At 40.4% G+C, this 19,042-nt stretch overlaps 1 protein-coding gene across 2 annotated transcripts in view; it reads left to right on the forward strand.

Moving 5' to 3' along the window:
* The window catches only part of SLC7A11 (solute carrier family 7 member 11), a 66,619-nt gene that overhangs the window by 9,560 nt on the left and 38,017 nt on the right, over positions 1-19,042 (forward strand). For both annotated transcript variants that reach the window (XM_066186635.1, XM_066186634.1), the window contains 4 exons: positions 2,286-2,412; positions 6,465-6,580; positions 14,809-14,934; positions 17,074-17,173. In XM_066186635.1, coding sequence (XP_066042732.1) covers positions 2,286-2,412; positions 6,465-6,580; positions 14,809-14,934; positions 17,074-17,173 — 469 coding nt within the window. The remainder of the gene's footprint in view (positions 1-2,285; positions 2,413-6,464; positions 6,581-14,808; positions 14,935-17,073; positions 17,174-19,042) is intronic.

Consider the following 19,042-nt stretch of genomic DNA (forward strand, 5'->3'; position numbering starts at 1 on the left):
CGGCAGCTGGATGAGCACGCTGCTTGAATACCTCTGAAATGTTTAGACAGCTCAACCTAGCTCCCGAGAGGCTAGAGCAAGGTCTGAGAGGAATAATTCCCACTGTATGTAAGCAGTATTGGCATGAAGGGCAGCAAAACAGTAATACTGATGACCCTTCTTCCCAGGTTTTTTTTTTCTTCCTTCCTCACTCATGATGTTGCTTTGAAAGACTGGGCTACAAAACACAGCCTGATGGAAGCAAATTTGCTCTGAGAGTTTTATTGCCGGCCTGCTTATTGTGGGAGTTTTTTGCTAATTCTTTGTATTCTTGAAGAGTGCTGGATTCTGAAGAAGTCCAGTTAAGTTGTTCCGTACACAAAACCCTCATTGAGAGAGGAAAACCCCACCCTGGCCCCCGTGGGACAGAGGGTTCATTGACCTATTTAATGAGTTAATCTCAAAGAAACTGAACAACTAACATGAATATTGGCTTTATTTAAAAGGGAAACTACTTGTTTACTGGCAGGAGGTGAAGAGGACAAAGAGGTACTAAGTGTCTACTTAATAGGCGGAACATGCAAATGCCACCTTGTAAATTGGCTCTGAGCTTCAAAGAAATATTCTTTACAGGCTAAACCCACCCAGAGCAAACAAACAGTCCGAGTAAGTTAGGAACAATTTAGGTCAAATGGTAAATGTATGGCTACAATGTGCAGCATAATCTCTTGTATAAATGTGGAAGTTCTGCCTGTAACAAAACTCCCCTGTCAAGAAAAATCTCAGATGCTCTTTGTAACCCTGTCAAAAGAACTTGGTCTTTTGAGTTGCTTAACCTAGAATTTGCTTAAGCGCTGCATTTATGGCTGTACCTTTAGTAGTAGTAATCTTCTGGCTGTGAAGTTAAGTCTGTACAAAAAAGAAAAGCCCCACAAAAAACCCAAACCGAAACACAAAAACCCCTCTCTCTTTTATCAGACAGATTTTTAGGTCGTTTTCCAGACCTCTAGATATGAAGAACTGTGTAATTTGGCACAGCGAAAGGTAGTATCTTGTTCTCAGAAGGGACCCGTTACAGTTGGTTTGTTTTTTGGTTGTTCTTGCTTTTTTTCTTAATACTTTATTTTTTAGTTCCCTGCATGACTCAGTTATAATTAAATCACACGTAGAGGTCACATAAGGCCTTGCTGAGGCTGTGTTTATAACATATGTTAAAATACAAATTCATTTCATCCTGAACCTCAGCAGAAGAGGCTGGCAAAAGAAAACGCAGAAACAACTTTTTTTAAAATGTGGCCGTAAGGGTTCCTTAAACACATCTTCAGGTAAGCTAAAGAGTAGAGGATAAAAGTTGCCACAATTTTTGCAAAACCCCAAACAAAATCAAATGAGCAATGCTGGACAATTTGTCATCATATGGTACAGCTTTAATGGGCTTGTACTTGTGGTGTGGTTTTGACAACTGTAGTTCTTAACTTTAATTGAAAGTGTTGTGACCTAAAGGCGAGCAGGGAAGAGAGCTGGAATGAGTTCATGTATGTCTCTGATCTTAACTCTGTGTGATGCAGTGCTAACAAATTTTATTACTATTTATTGCTGGCTTCTCAGAGTCTTCCGGGAGGGCTGCCTATGTTTATTTGTTGTGGAACACTATTGATGGGCTCCACCTTTGGAGCTGTGAATCCTCGGCTTTGTAGCTGGCTGGTGGTTCCTGACCTTTCACTGCATTTGTAGCACACAAAAACACTCCACCAGTGTTGAAAAGCCGACTAAGCCACCCCCTGAGTTTTGTACGTAAGATGTTAGGAGTACTGCTGAGGAAAATTCTTATTCTGCAGATCCTGCTTCCAAATTTTGGCCATTTGGTTGCTTTTGTCCATGGCTGAGGAGAGGTAATACAGTTTTCAGACCTCCAGAGTCTGAGCCAGGCACCTCTAAGGCTGAAAGGAGTAGATCAGCCTTTGATAACAAGCAAATGTGTCAGAAATCTTTCATTTAGTAGTGCAGTCTGGCTGCCTGGGAAGTAGGGTGGCTGGTGTGACACCCCATTATATCGTCCCTCTTCAGAAGATGCAGAGTAGTAACACTGCAAATGGCTTGTCCAGTGCCTTTAAATATTATTGGATAAATGGTTTGGTTTACTGCATGTCTAGCTGAATGAGTTAAAACTTGCAAAATTAATTGGAAAAAAATTAAAATATACAAAAAGTAGTTGTGATACCACGACAGTTCTGTTGTTTAGGCTATAAATGTTTTGATAGGTATTTCTGGATCTCTCTCATGTTGGCACTGTTGAATTCTCACAGGTGCCCTCTGCTATGCTGAGCTAGGAACATGCATTAAGAAATCTGGTGGTCACTACACCTATATCCTGGAGGCCTTTGGCCCGTTACCTGCATTTGTAAGGGTCTGGGTTGAGCTTCTCATCATTCGGTAAGTATATCATGACCCTGTTTCTTCTCTGATGGCACTGCATTTGTCAGTCACTAAGAAAAATCTCTGATATCAGTTGGAAAAAAAAAATCCAAACATATTTTGGTCAATTTACTGTGTTCTTTTACTATGATTGCTTCAGAGGGTTTAAAAATGCTGTTCTGCTTATCAGCTTTGAGGTGTTCAAGGAGACACATGTGCATGTATGGGGGAAATAAGAAAACTTCCTGCCACAAAAATTCAATTACTTGCCTTAATTTTGCTATGGTTACTATGTCCATTGGTGTCACTGATAATGTCGTCAGCCATACCTAGATATAGTAGAGTGAAAGAAGGAAGTCACTTTTACCTTTTCTCAGTCTTGGCACTACCTTCTGGAGCAATTACTGCTGTCTGTGGGTACAGGAATAACTCCTGGTGAAACTACTGTCCAGTAGTTTTCAGAGTTAGGGGCACCATGGATGCTTTAGATGTCAAATTGAGCCCTGAATTTTTGTTTCTGTGTGGTGTTGAGAAGCTTACTCTTATTTTGAAAAGCCCTAATTGACTAAATAAAGAAACATTGTCTTCATTTACTTAAAATGTCCGATGTATTGCCTGTGACTCATGCAGCCTTTGACATTGTGCAGAAGAATTACAACATGAAGATGGTGAATCATGTAAAATAAGCTTTCATAATGTAAATGGATCAACGTATCAAACTCACGTGCAGCCTCTCTCCTTATTTTTACACTCTTGCTGAGTTTGGAGATCTTGATACGTGTAGAACAGGGCAACTCACTTATACAAAGTGACTTTGGGAATGCTCCATCTCCGCCTCAGGCTGCCTAGCACTGCTTTCCCCTCTCTTCCTCAATCAGCAGATTAGTCACAAAGGAGGCACAAGCCTCATTTCCAATCACAACTATGTTTACATAACACTGACAAGTTCTAGCATAGACTGTTGAGTTTGAAAGTGCTGACGGTGCTGAGTCATTATGAATCTATAAGTCCTTACGTTGTTTCCAGAGGAAATAACTTTGCATGTCAGATGGTCCAACACAAACTCCCCACCAAAACGTAACCTTTGAGTTAACTGCATAATTTCCATCAAACGTGATGAAAGGGCAAATGTCTCAACTGTATGAACCTTTTGGCAAAAAGGAAAATCAGGCGGTGGAATGGAGGCCCATGTTTTCACAGTGCTGTGAACAGCTATATCATTTCACATCAGAGAATCAACAAAAGGGAACAGCATTAGAAATCCCCCTCTAAATCTGCACCTTGCTCGATAGAGGCAACTTATTAACCCAGGCACAAACACCCATAAGAAACCAGGCATCATAAATTCCTTTCCTCACGAAATAATTTTTTTTTACGTATGACAGTGTCCCAGGAGTGTTGTGAAAATGCTTGTAGTCATCATGATCTGCCCCACACCCAGAAAATAATCATGTTGCATGGGAGAGAGTATCAGTGGGTTCTTTAATCACCCGATCTGAGAGGCAGCGAGGAAGGCATACATGTTGTAACTTGTGATGATCAGAGCAGCACTGCTGAAACTCTTTGTGGAATTTTATATCTGACTCCTGCATCAGGAAACTAATTGACTGCTACTATCAAAGAACTTGAGACCTTGTATGTGTTTATTTTTTGTTTTCAGCCGATGAAGTTGCACACACAGAGTGCAGCTAGGCTGGCTTTTCTTCTGAAAAATCACCGGATTATCACACTCATAGGCTGGTGGAGGAGTCACAGCCAAAATAGACATTTTCTGTCCTCATACATCTGTGTAAAGCCACTACTTGACAGTGGAGGACACACTTAACTACTCTGGCCACATACTGATTAGTTCTGCCTTGCACTGCACTGCTTTTCACTCAGAGCAACTGCAAACCTTTTTCTCTCTCAAAGCTAGGTTGTGTGTACTTTATGTATATTTATATATACCCTAAAAAAACCCCCCAACAACTACTTTTCAAAGAAGTGAAGACAGCAGTGTGAATGCATTGTCTCTAGAGCTTCACTGTGGTGGTTGCCAAACAAAGGCTGGGTGAGGGTGTGCTGCCAGGTGCCTGACTCACCTGTGGTATGTGCTGGGATCCTGCCCTGGTCCTTATCTGTATCTGGTCCTTATCCTTCCTGTATCCTTCCCTTCAGTGAAAGCTGGTTACTCTACCTGCTCCTGAGCACACAGCCATTGAGGCCTGCCGGCCTGCCTGTAGTACTGTGATCTAAAGGAAAAGCACAGAATCAGTAAGGTTGGGAAAGACCTCCAAGATCATTGAGTCCAACCATTAACTCAGCACTACTGGGTCTACCACTAAGCTGTGTCCCTAAACACCTCATCTGTGTAATTTTTCAATCCTGTTCTATTCTTTGAACTTCCCCCTCCACTGATTGACTGCACTGCCAGCAACATCTCCCCCAATGCGTGGGAATGTCAGAGGCAGGGCTATTCATTAGAGGTGTAATTTAGGAGCTATGTTTCTAGAAACACAGTGGTGTGGATAGCAATGTCTGCTTCTTTAAAAAGGCTTTTCCTTGAAATGGGAGGGTAAAATGCAACTTCTGGGGAAAGGAGCGGGGACTGAGGAAAAAAGTCTGGGACAGCTCCAAAGATCTGATCTTTCCATCTGATCTAGGGCACTCCAAAATTACTTACGGCAGGCTGCATGCAGTGCCTAAAAACCGGAAACCTGGTGATCTTCTGATATGAATTAGAAATATTGCACTGAGGTAAAGTCAGTAGGTGTCTGTGAAAATCCAGACAAAATTTGCAAAGCCATTTGCTGGCCAGTGAGAGGAACAACCTCATGCATGGGAAATGCACGTGCAGCAGAAGCCTGGACCTTGCTCGTCCACGCAGAAACTTACTGGGGAGGATTGTTCTGTTCTCTGCTGCTCTGTAGCTTGGTCCAGCACAGTGTGTGACTTCTGGGTTGAGTCATTACACAAAGAAAGTGGGTTTTGTTTCCAACAAAAGTTGTTTGCAACTCCCTCGTGGAAAATCCTTTTATTGTTTGTTGGAGAACGACGACGTCTCTGCAGAATTTTTATCCTGCTCCATAGAATTTTTATCAAAATTCTGTGAAGTGAGGTGTTGCAGATTTTTTTGTGAGAAATTTTCATGGACTCTTTTTCAACTCAGAAATCCTCTGAGAATCGTGTGCCCTTCTGTCCTGCAGCGTGTGTGTGATAAAATGCAGAAGCCACCAGCTGTCCTAAAAAGGGTGAAAATGTCCTCCCAAATGGAACATGGACAGTAACATGCAGGCACAGGCTTATTTGCTACTAATGTGTGTCAGTACTAAGGCTTCGGTCAAACAATTGGCTTCTCTCTAAGAGAAAGGCTGTATGAATATTACAAGCACTTCAAATTTGTAAATGTAACAACTTTGTGGAGTGTTGGAGAGCTTAACTCTTACTATGAAAAGCACTAACTGAGCAAATAAAGAAACAGTATGTCTTTCTTCATATTCCTTTGTTTTATGCTATTCTATGGTATACTGCAGGGATTTTTGCTTTCACTAGCAGTGCTAGGAAACTGTTAGTCAATAAAAGGAACAAATTCTGTTTGTAGTTTAGAAAATCCCATTTGGACAGCCTCAGAATTTAATAAAAGACCTCGGTAGATTTTGAATCCTTATTTTAGTAAACCAGAATTCTCAGCTTGAATGCAATTCATTTGCTTGTGTCTCCAAGGGGCGAGATATATCTGGCCACTAAGATTCACTGACTTTTGTGCAGGGCACTGCCCATGTAATCTGATTCTGGCTATGTTCACTTCTAGTCAGTGAATGAAGATTTCTATTGATACTTTTCCTTTTTGATTATGACTGCTTTGCAACATGGAAGTTGTAAGAGCCACCCTGGTAAAAAATGTTGCTTTCAAGATCAGGATCACTGAGTAGTGCTACATTCAGCAACTTCGGTACATGTCAGCAAAGCTGCAAGAAAGCACCAAAATTAAGGGTCACAGTTCCCTGATAGTGAAGTTATAGCATGATCCAATAAGAACAATAACTGTGTACTATTGTAGATTAACTGTGACTTTGTTTTTTTTACTCCAGCCCTGCTGCCACGGCAGTGATATCATTGGCATTTGGACGCTACATCTTGGAACCTTTCTTCATGCAGTGCGAGATCCCAGAACTTGCAATTAAACTTATTACAGCTGTTGGCATCAGTAAGTATCCAATTTTAGGTTTCAGGGAAGGGTAAAGATGATATAAATTGAAAAAAAAAATAGCACACTGAGCAGGTAGTTGTTTAATGTAAATAATTAATTACTTCTCATCCAGGCCAGGGGCACCTGTGTGACATTTTTGCCTGGGTATGTGTGTTTGCGAACAAACGCGGGAGCAAAATGAGCAGCAGACCTTATCAATGGCAGGGAAAATGTATCCACTTCAAATGGCTGATTCTGTTGCCACTTGTATTAATGGCCAAATTGTCATTATTTTTGTAGAAAAAAATTTCAGCCCCTAAGAGACGGCCAGAGATTTAGAATGATTACATGCTTTAAGTGCTTTGCTCCACCTTGGTTTTAGGAGGCAGTTGAATGCCAAATATGATGTTATGAAGAAATAAAAGTAGTTCTCTTGAGTGCAGACAGGCAACATGAGGTCATCTTCCCCAGTCCCACTCTTTCCATCCTGGCAAGAATCCTTATTGCGGCACTTGTGGTTCTGTAAGCAGGAACCAAATTCTGGGAGCAGAACATACAGCCTGGTGCATGGTTGTCGCTGGCTTGTTGTCCTACACTTGCTGACTTTTGTAGTTAGTGTAAAAGGGATCATGTAGGATTGCAGAAAGCCAATATTTGCAGTGGAAAGAGGAACACTACCCTGAGAGCAGAGGCTCTACAGTGTACCCGGGCTGGTGTGGAGGATGTTTGAAATAGGAAGGCACAAAAGGTGATGGGAATGGGACTCTGGTGCTTGTAGCATTAGAGGATTGTTTCCAGGTCTGTCTGGTCACTGGGGAGGCTGCTCCTTGTGGGCACACATTGGAATTCAGCTGTGCTGGGAGGGAGTGCAGAGTAGACCTGAGTAATTAGTAACAGATTGTTCCTTTCAATTTGCTCAGTGCACATATCAGAAACAAAAAGACTGGAAAAAGGAATTGAGACATGCAAAATGATAAAAGGCCTACAGGAGACCCCTTCAGGTTTGCACAATAATAGGTTTAGATGACTTTTTCTTTCTTCAGGGCAAGGAGTTCAATTGACATTGAAATTTCCAGTCTCCAGGTTACTGTGGCTTTTTGTGGGAGCTCTCTTGATAAGATTTCCTTTCTGCTGGAGTGTTAAAAAATCAGTATGTGACTGCATTCCTTTCTAACTTAATTATGCACAAACTATAGGTTTCATAGGAGTAATTAAATTAGGGGTTTGAATTTTGAGGTCAATGACTTTTTGCAGCTACATCTGTCTAAAACATTTCAGTGCAAGGTAAGAGTGAAACAGATGTTCGGTAACGTTAAGGTCGCTGAGACAGAAGGAATGTTAAGTGAGGACTCCATCAAAGAGTTTTGTTAATTGCATGTGATTCAAGCACAATAGGTGAACAACCTGAAATATGTTTTTATTACATTTAATTTGAGTGAAAATCAGTGTGATAAGCCATTGGCAAAATAATTGAACAAATAAGTAGCGTAACAGGGGAGGTGGAGTTAGGCTGTAATAATCACAGCCTAAAGGGAGAGGGGAGGTCACAGCAGCTGCTCCTGTGCAGCACAGGTAGGATGAACTGGCATTTCACCGAAAGAAGGGAATCTTGTAGGAAACTTGTAGTGGTGAATGGGATGACGCTGAGAAAAACAGTGATGTGTCAGACTGAGGCTTTGTTCTTAGCAGTTTGCTCCACAGTGGAGTTTCACTTGTAGTAGTTCTTAGAACTTCTGCTGCACTTAAGCTCAGTGATCCCAGAGCATCTGACTGTTCTCCTTGTATGGTAAGAATCAGCTGCTGTGGTGGTAATTGTTGTGAGTGTTTGGTACTGGGCATGTAGGCAGAGTGATAGGTAAGATTAAGTTGGTGAGCTGAACAGACACTTTGGAGCCTTGAAGATTTTATAATCCAATATAATGGTGCAAAAAGTAGTATTTGTTTCCACTTCAAATTTTAAGTTAATCAGAAAGTGAAACGACATGCCTTTTTTTCTTATCCATGCCTGGTCCCTCTTCCTTCCTTGCCTGATGAGAGCGCACTGGTTGTGTGTCTTTATTGCACAGGGAAAGGCGGTGGGATGCACCACTGAACTCTGTCCTTGGCTGAGACTTAGTCCCACTGTTTTACTTTGTCATTTCTCATTGTACTTGAAAGGAGAGGGAGAAATTTTGAAAAATCTTCAGGTGATCCCCTGATCCCAAACACAATCAGTCTTACCTAAACAATTTCCTTCAGATGTTTGTCTAAACTGGTCTTAAAATTTGCAGCATGAGAGTTTTTTAAACTCTCACTAGTATTGTAGCCCAGTTTTTTCTGTCCTTGTCTCAATACAGATTTTCTCTTTCTCTTTTTTTTTTTCTTCCCACCTGAACCTCTATTGATGCATCTTAATCCTGTTATTAAAAGGTTGACTGAGATGGATGCAATCAGGATTATGTTGGGGAGTGGCAAATACTATTCCTTCTCTACCAGCCACCAAAAATATTTCTTTAGAGGGACTACAGCCATTCAGCTCCCCACCATTTCCCCTCTGTGCCTCTTCAGTGAAAAATGGATGATAGTGCAGAGGAGATGTCGATCAGATAAGAGCTAAAATGCAACTGCTGGACATGGTGACATTTAAAAAGTTCCTTGTCTCGCTTTATTTTTTATAGGAAATTTATATATGCTGAGCACAAAATTCCCCTCAAAATCACCTGTTCAGAGCAATCTTGAACAATCTGTAAAAACAAATTTTCTGTTCTACAATATGCTGCTTTCATTTATAGTTGCCTTCATTACGGTTTTTCTCCTTTTAACAAGACCAATCAGCCAAAATGTTCAAACATTTCAATGTCTCAGTAGAGACAAAGATGTTTTTGTGGAGTCTCTTTTCAGATGCCACAGCTTTCTGAACCTCTGAAGCAAAACCTTCCTGTTCTTTTCAAATTTAGAAATCACTTGCATTCTCTTGGTGTTTCTAAAGCAAATCTTCATAAGGAGAAAAACCTAGATGAAATAAATACTGGATATGCAGATCCCAATTTGTCAGCCTGCTATAAACTTTTTCTTAACTCAGTTAATTTAACTATATGTGAAAGAAGGGCAGATATCTCAAAGATTTTTATTAACTATACATTTCATAGTTTCATAGAATCATAGAATGGTTTAGGTTGGAAAGGATGTTAAAGATAATCCTGTCATGGGCAGGAATATCTTCCACTAGATCAGGTTGCTCAAAGCCCCATCCAACCTGACCTTGAACACTTCCAGAGACAGGATATCTAATTACTACAATTTTATGAAAATAAATGGTCAAGTAGAGGAGAGAGAAGCTGGATGTGCTCCAGCACAGAGAAGGACAGATCAAGAAAATGCAGGCAGGAGAGTAGCCCCTCTAACTCTTCACTCTGTTCCAGCAGGACAAAATAGCTCCAGGACACAAAGCAAAGGGATGCTGTCCACCTTTGTTCTGATGCTGAGGGTAGTCTTTTTAGGAGAAAGAGCTGAAAACTCATTCTTCTCTTGAAGTGAAAGTTGATAGACTCCTCTATATTTATTGTTTCCTGACATGAAGAAACATCACCATGCCTATCATTGCAAAAAAAGGCCTTATATTCATGTTTTGCTTTATTTGTACCTATTAATTTTTTTCCTAATGGTAAACTTAAATATAATGGTAGTAGGAAGGGATAAATTGCACTGTGCAAAGGTATCAAACTCTTCTATCAATATGTAGCCTGAATAGGAACTGAGCCTGGTCCAAACTTTTCACATGGTCTCCATATCAGAAAGCAGATAAACAAGTTTCAGCCATTAGAAACTGTGAGACTGAAAACAACTTATCAACTCAGCTGAGCTTTTGCACTAATTCATATGTGTATTTGGGCATTTCACACTGCAATAATATATAATTTTATTTTCAATATTTATTTATTAATTTTATATTATTTGTATTTTTCTCTTTTCTTGGGAAGTCTGACAAAAAACTCAAATATACCCAACTTTGGCTGTTAGAGGTAAAGTTGCTTGAAAACTCAGGTTAGCTGTACAGGTCTATTGCTTGCTGGCAAATGCTCCAGCCCCAAGTTTTATTGGTGTCTGTGTGAGTTTATGATTAGATATCTTTTTTTTTCTCTCATCATGGCAGATATTGCAGATGCCACTCTTTACTGCTGACTGTCTTCAGACAAGCAGTTTACATTAAAATATCTGTCTGATATGCTCTTGCAAATATGCTCTGATAGGTGCTTTTGTGCTTCCTGTGACTTTTAATTGGCTCATTCGGGTCTGCAGTTGGGGGTATTTTTTGGCTTTTTTTAAAATTCACTCACCTTAAAAGTCTGACAAGTTATGGGAGAGCAGTTTCCTTGGTCTCCTGCTGAGGCAATGGTACATATATTCTGAAAAGGAGGCCAGGATGTAATGCTCACTGCTGCTTCTCCCGTTAGGTTTTGTTATCCATGTATAGCTGTGTCTATGGGAAGGAAAGAGATTGTGAAAAACATGCTTGGTGTTTCCATTGTGTTTGATTGTTCATGAGCCCCATTTTGTTCTCCCTCCACATTCCTCTTGGTTAGGATTCAGCTTGTTTTTACTGACGCATTTAGTTTAGGTAATCTGTGCTCCCCATACAGTCAGTGGAGAAAGAGGAAAGAGGAATTTCCTGAAGGTAAACGATCTCATCTGGGATAGGCATCTCACAGAGGTATTGTTATTCATCCTCTGGAGCTAACTTCATTGAGGATGCAGCCACACTTAACGCCTGATTTTTAGTTAGAAAAGTTAGACCCGAGTCCTCCTTTCACTGCCCTTTTTCTGAGAAACTGCTGCTCCTTCTGATATTTGCTGAGATCCCTTATCAAAGTGCCTGCAATCACTTTCTCTAAATATCTCCAGTAGGCCCTATTCTGAAGGCTAATGGCCATAGTCCCAGAATACAATGTCCTTCCTGAATCCTGGCACAGCTGTCATCATCTTTCCTTGCTTTTTAGCAGCTTTCTTCATGACTCCACTTCCCCATTGCCTTTCTCTACCCAGCTGCTAACACAACAATTTCTATGGTGCTGGTACCTGTGTAAGCCCCACATTTCTAGACAAATGCCATGCACATAGAACCATTAAGACTAAATATTTTATTATAAAATACTACTACTATTATCAATAGTATATAGTAAGCAATAATGTATTTATATTATATAATATTATACTATATTATAAAAAAAGGTATTAACTCTTATGGCCTAATAAGTACAATAAAATAAAATTTAAAAAATATAAAACTGGTGTCAAATCTTCGAAGCGCCTGGAAGCACTTAAAGTCTCAGCCCTGCAAGCTGAATTACTATGAGTGCAGTCCTCCAACTCTGCACTTACTCTTAGGAATGACCATCAAAGGACATTTGTATCAAGGGACTTTTTACAAGGGCAAGCAGGGGTAGGTGTCCTGGTTTCAGCCAGGTTAGAGTTAATTTCTTCTCAGTAGCTGTTACAGAGCTGTGTTTGGGATTTGGAATGAGAATGGTGTTGGTAACACGCTGATGTTTTGGTTTTTTTGCTAAGTCCAGTTTATCCAGAGTCAAGGATGTTTTTTCCCTGCCTCCATGCTCTGCCAGTGAGGAGGTTCACAAAAGAAACTGGGAGGGAGCATAGCTGGGACAGGTGATCTGAACTGACCGAAGGGATTTTCCACACCACAGAATATTGTGCCTGGTACATAAACTGGGAGGATTTAAATGGAAAGGCGTCTGATCTGGGTTTGGGAATGGGGGGCCTGGCTCTGTTCAGTGGGTGGTGAGCAATTGTATTGCACAGCACTTGCTTTTATTATTATTATTATTATTAATCATTATTACTGTATTTTACTTTTTCAATTGTTTAACTGTTCCCATCTCAACGCACAAGTTTTACTTTGATTCTCCTCCTCATTCCAGTGGTGGGTGGGGAGTGAAAGGGGGGAGTTGAGCCAGCAGCCGCCAGGTTTAATTTCCATTTGGACTCAAACTGTGACAATAGGATGAGGGGAAATGGCTTCATACTGGAAAAGGGCTAGTTTAGATTGGATATATGGAAGCAATTCTTCTGATGTGGGTGGTAAGACACTGGCACAGGTTGTCCAGAGAAATTGTGGCTGACCCATTCCAGAAGTGTTTGAGGCCACACCATCCAGTAACATTCTCATATGTGTATCAGGAAGGTGAAACCAATGCATTAGAAAACCTGGAGGAGCTCTCTCCACTCATGTTACCTGCTCTGACCTGTGCAAGGTGGCAGATTGATTGCTGCAGTCAACTTGAACTCTGGGTAAGCTGGATATCAAATTGCAGATTCTCTTACACAAAAAACTCCTCCTTGACATTTTCTTGTGCTCTGGTCCATGCCTGGGCTTCACTTTCTACAGAAGAAAAGTATGATATCCTGAGTCTTCTAGGAAAATTAAAATAAGCTAGTGTTCACTGTGGCACTAGATTTTTTTTTTAACTTAAACACTTCTGGTCAAATGAATATTTTAAATATATTTTGCTTAAATGACAGTTGTTAGTCTTACTGGTAATCAAGCCCCAGGAAAAGAAGGGGAGACTCAAATAGCACTAATATTAATCAGCAACCTAAAAGGATCTTTCAAAATTTAAATGAATCAAGATATGTCAGTATAATATTGGAACAATAATGAATCATGGCCTTGGGATTTTCTGTTGCCTGCCAAATATAGGTATACAAGGAAGTAAAAAAGAAAAAAAAATGTATTTGGGTGTCAAGTGAAACTTTGCAGAAGTCCAAACGATTTCTTTGTTACTTCAGAACACTTCAGCTCTGAAATATGGGGAGACACTTGGCAAAGATTTTGATCTTCAAGATGCTTTTCTGGTGAAAAAATTGTGTTAGGTGATGTTGTGAGTATACATTGACTTGTAAATTGCTCATTTGAAAGTGGGACTCTCTCTCTCCCAAATAAAAGTTCTAGAAAAATACTTTCCCTTTTGTCCCCAGGAATTTTTATTTTATTAAAATATATATATAAAAATACATTGGGATCCTGATTACTTAGATTTTTTTCCCTTTTCCATTAAACTCAAACTACTTTCAGTTGAAATGAGTAGATTTTTAAAATATTTTTAACCTCACTGGTGAAGAGAATCTGTATAAATGAATTGAGATAAATCAGTGGGGTTTTTTTTCCCAGAAAGCCTTTGCCATGCCAGATTTACAATGCTAGCTCCTACAAACCAGCACATTGTGCTTTTGTGTGATGTGGCTGATGATTTACACAAACTGGTGCTCTTGAGAGAGCTTGAATTACCGGAGGACTGAGATGAGGAGCTACTTCATTAGCTTCATACAATGGCAAGAAAGAGAGGAACATGCTTGACCATGTTTCCCTGAAGTAACGCGGGAAAGAGATTTTTTATCTGGTAAAATGGCTCCCATTTTCCATTCTTTGGGGAAATTTTAATTTTGTTTTTAATATCTAAGCTCCTTCTGTTTAAGTAAACTAGAATAGGTGGCACTAAAATGGCAAGACCTGCCCTCCTCCTGTCAGTCAGTGCTGTAGGAAATGTTAGGAGATGCTGTGCCTGACCCAGAAGGAGATGCAAGCCTACCAGGCAAGATGTAAAAACCCTTCTCACTGATGTCTCCACGTGCTGGTGAGCTGCAGACCTGGGCTTTGTTTTCAAGAAGTAAAAGGTCTCTGTTTCTTCACTGATTCCTAGCAAGGGTGGGAATTGCACTCTGGCCCTCCTGCATCTCTGGTTGTACAGCAAAAAGGGGGGAAAAATGGAAAAGAGGACCAGAGGTAAAGCAGTTACAAATTTATGTGTGGCTTAAACGAGGGTGAGAAAGTTTTACATGGTTATTAATTGTTATTTTTTTAATGAAAAATACAAATCTCTACTCAAAGCAGTACAAAGAAATCTGCAGTGACAAGAGTTGGGCAATTTCTTTCATCTGAAGCAGGGTCCTGCCAGCCAGTTGTCCACCAGCAGCTAACAATTCTGGGTCAATGAAGCTGTAATTTGGTGTGAAGGATGGCAGAGAAGGGACACATGGATGGTCGGTGCAGTGGGTGAGACATAGGGGCTCAGTTCAAGCCTTTGGTGCGGGACCTTGAAGGGGGACGGGAGAAGTGGGAGGACAAGAGCTGGAGAAGGTTATTAGGGTGTATTTCCTTTAATGCATCAGGATCTGTTGTTTATGTGACCTCTCTGCTGGCAAAGAGTTTTGTGACAATTATTTCTTTCTGACTTTTCCTTTCCCCTTCCCAGCACTGGTGATGGTCCTGAACAGCACAAGTGTCAGCTGGAGTGCCCGCATTCAGATGTTCCTTACCTTTTGCAAGCTTGTAGCAATTCTGATAATTATAGTCCCTGGAGTTATCCAGCTAATTAAAGGTATGAAATGAAAAGTAAATGCTTTTAAAGAGCTTTCATCTTTACCCTCTGCGGTCTTTCCCCACTTGCCTCCACCACGTAATGCTTATAGCAGCAAAATCTCTTAATTAGTCTCTGCTTGCTTAACTGTGGCTCTGTTCAGTCATGTCATTGATTAGAGGTGGAACTACACTGGGATGAACTGGTGTTTCCTTCAGCATGCCAATGAGACTATTCCAGTGAAACTTGCTTTTCAGAGGAGCAAATGGACTGCTCTTCTCTGTAATCTGTCTTTGGCCCGAACTTTGTGAAAGGGTCAGGATGGGATTTAAAGAGAGATGTGCATACAGCTCCCCAGAGCACATGCCACATCCAGGCAGGATGTCTGCTCTAGTCATGGTGCATGTGTGTGGTGGTAGATGGGGCTCACAATTCACAGAACCACAAAATCACATGGTGGTTTGGGTGGTTTGGAAGGGACCTTAAAGATCATCTAGTTCAAACCCTCTGCTGTGGCAGAGATGTCTTCCACTAGACCACGCTTCTCAAAGGCCCATCCAAAGCCTTGAACACTTTCAGAGCATCCACAGAAGGATCCACAGAGATCCATCCTTCTCTGGATAATCTGTTCCAGTGCCTCATCACTGTCACAGGGAAGAATTTTTTCCTAACATGTAATCTAAACATGCCCTCTGTCAGCTCATAGCCATTTCCCCTTGTCCTGTCACTATCACTACATGCCCTGTTTTCACTGACAGATGCTCGGCTACCTGTGGAGACCTTTTCATTCCAGCCCTCTGAGCAGCAGGTGTGAGATGGTGACAAGCCATCCCTACAACAGGTCACCCTCCCTACAACAACTACTACATTCAGCACAGAGGGGCAGAGTAGGGAGCGCTCTTGAGTGTATTGGTAGCAGATTTTATCTTACAAAAACCATCACAGTTTTTGGCTATGTCCCACGGGAGGCTCTTTTCTGATGTTCCCAACCCTCCTGCCCAAGCGAAGAGCTCAGTGTCAGTCTGTGCAGTGAGCTCAGTTTCTCAGGGATGGGTGGCCCTCTGTGGTTAATATAGACACTGAAACAGAAGTTTTCCTGTGTAGCACTCTGCTGATTCACTGTTTTTGTTTTGTTGTTTTTCACTTTCTTCCTGGCACTTGCAATGTCGTTTCCTGTTGCACATGACACATGAAATGTGCAAAAATTCACTCTCTTCCCATCCCCCCCTTTTCCTAGACCTTTGGAGCAGGTAAAACTCAGATTTGGTTGGGATTTGTTGCCCTGAAGTAGCTCAACTAGTGTCCCTAATTGTCTGCTGGGACCTACCTCTGGCCACAGTTTCTCCCTTAATCAAAAAGCCTCTGCTTCAATGGGAAATTTGACTGAGGGCTCAGTAAAAACAGAGTAAAGGGTAGAGGATTTGACTCATTGTTAATTTAACTCTGAATTGATTAAGTTTCTTCCTGCTCCGTATCTGTGGAGGATTAATGCTTCTCAATAAATTTGGGATATGGTGGGTACATCTTACAAACCATAAAACACTTTGTAAATGAATAAGAGCATAACAAAAGTCTTGCATATTTGCATAAATAGATATACAGGTAATTCTTACTTGATGTATTATTAATACAATACTGATTATTATGATAGGGAGTTACTAAACTCATTTTTATATGGTAGAAACGTTTAAGATTTTGGGTTTATTTATCTTCTAAATGTTGCTTCTGAATGAAATGCCAACAAAGTTCATTCTGATTAAAATGTCGAACAAGTGAATTTTTTCCACATCAGAAACTGCTGAGCTCATTCTGCTCTTTCATGTTGATGTAAGTCACTGCTGTAAATGACAGAGCAGTGAGTGTCATCAAGCTCAGAATGCTTTGAGACAAACTAATAGGTCAAAATCTCCTATTGCATGAATAAAGATGCCTTTTACAATTGCTGTGTGAATAGTAAGATGCATAAAGCCTTTTACAATTGCTGGCAGATCATGTCTGCAAGGGTTGGGTCAGAATTTAAGGTCAAGGGCAGAACTAGATGTCACTAAACTGTTGGGTGATTAAATGTTCCATGACGTGTTATATTTATTTTTTTAAAAGTAGTTATAACCAAAGAGCTTATTTTTCAACTTTTTTCTTTTGTTGTTGTCGATTTTGCAGGAGAAACAGAGCACTTTAAAAATGCCTTTGCAGGGAATGATGCCAGTATTATGGGATTACCACTTGCTTTCTATTCAGGAATGTATGCCTATTCAGGCTGGTAAGTGGATAAAACTTATACATATTTGTCTTGAAAACAAACACTAATATGCTCTAACAAAGCCATCTATTTATATGAGGCCATGAGTATTGCATTCTACATCTTTTGCCAAGCTACATCATACAGCTAGGGTAGTTCTCACCACTGTTCCACATGCTCAGTGGTCATAGTGCCAGCAGCTCTGCAAAGGAAAGGTTTTTCTTTTTCAGTGTACAATAAATAAACATGCACTGACCACCAAAATAATCACACCACAAGAAAGGAATATTCTTCTTCTTTCATTAAATTTTTTAATAAAAAGGATAAAAGGACTAATGAAGCTTTAACTTTTTTGAAGAAGTCAGTAATTATCTATACCCCAAATCTATGATGTTGTTATGAGGTTGTGTGGCCCTTAGCTTTACTTTGTAAAAGCAGTATTTGGCAAGTAAGAATCAATGAGATTGGTATGGACCACAAAACAGAATAAAAATCTCCAGATTTTTACACTTCTTGCTCCAAGAGATTTGGACCACACTGACAAGAAGTGCGACTGGCTCCCACAAAAGTCAAGCACGATTGACTGTGAGCTAAGGTATGAGAATCTACCTTCAGGTATTCTGCTCAGAACTTTCAAGCTCTTTCTCTCTTTCCCCTCCAAAGTACACAGCAGCTGGTTTGAAAGGTGCTTCTGCTTCTCCAATCTGCCTTTACAATTTATTCACGCTTGTGAGGGCTCCACATTGTGCAGTGCCAAAGGGCTTATGCAGCAGCAGCAGCGTGGGGGGAAGAAAGCAGACTACAGTGCACAGAGTGGGCTTATTTTGAGATAGCTTTGTCTGCAGGTCTTCCCTTTGCTTTCCACAGCCTCACAGGCAGCCAAGTTCTTTTACCTTGCACAAAAGGCCAGGGCTGCAAGATAAGGGGTTTATTTATTTAATTCAGAGGGACAATGGGCTGAGCGTTGGAGTTCTCTGCCCATCTGTAACTCCCTGGTTGCAGGAGCATTATAAATCTGCACACTGAAGTATGAACAGAACTTTATGTATTAAATGGCAGCGGGGGGAAGAAACCCAAGAGAGTCCAAAGCCTTTATCTGGGATAGATATGTAAGAAAAGAGCCTGGCATTTTGAAGCCTCAAAGAAATGGAATTGATTATGTGGACAATTTCTACTTTCTTCCCCCTCTCTCCTGTAACTGCCTCTGTCTCTCATATCCATACATGTGATGGTTTCTCACTTTTTAAATATTAACCTAAGTTTTTGTATGAAAGCAATTTTAAAAGCTCTTTAATATTATTCAGAGTTTCTTTCCTGCAAAATGCCTCATCAAAACTACTATTATTCTGTTGCTTCTTTCCCATTTTTCACATAACTGTTCCAAGCCTTACAATAAAAATTATCTTTTTTTTTTTTCATTTTACACCTTCTGGCCTTTATTTCAAGGTCCTTATTTGCCACTTATAAAAGGAATTAGCGGGAAAAAGACCTAATTTGGCTAGTGGTTCATTTGAGCTGTCTATTTTTCTTTGTCATCAGCTAAAATTCATCACCTCAGAGCACAGAGGAGCAGACCATTAAGTGGAGTGGCAATATCCTTACACTATCAGTTTCATGGGGTTAAATCAATACAATTAGCTGAATATGAAGGAGTGTTGCAAGTGTTGGTGACGTGTCCTGGGATGCAGGCAGAATTTATGCATAGCTCATGAGACTGTTAACTGTTAACTTTTAATGATACCGTTTTGAAGAAGAAAAGAAAAGCAGTATTTCTTCTGTGTGTGGGTTCATCCCGCCAAGAGCAAGTGTAGACTATTGGATATGTAAAATTCTGGCTGAGAAAGGACAAGTGGAAGAAAGAATGCAAGGAAGCATGTCTTTCCATCAATA

This window comes from Chamaea fasciata, unplaced genomic scaffold (genome assembly GCF_029207755.1).
Source record: "Chamaea fasciata isolate MVZ Bird 193981 ecotype frontalis unplaced genomic scaffold, bChaFas1.0.hap1 SCAF_6, whole genome shotgun sequence".
Classification (NCBI taxonomy): Eukaryota; Metazoa; Chordata; class Aves; order Passeriformes; family Sylviidae; genus Chamaea; species Chamaea fasciata.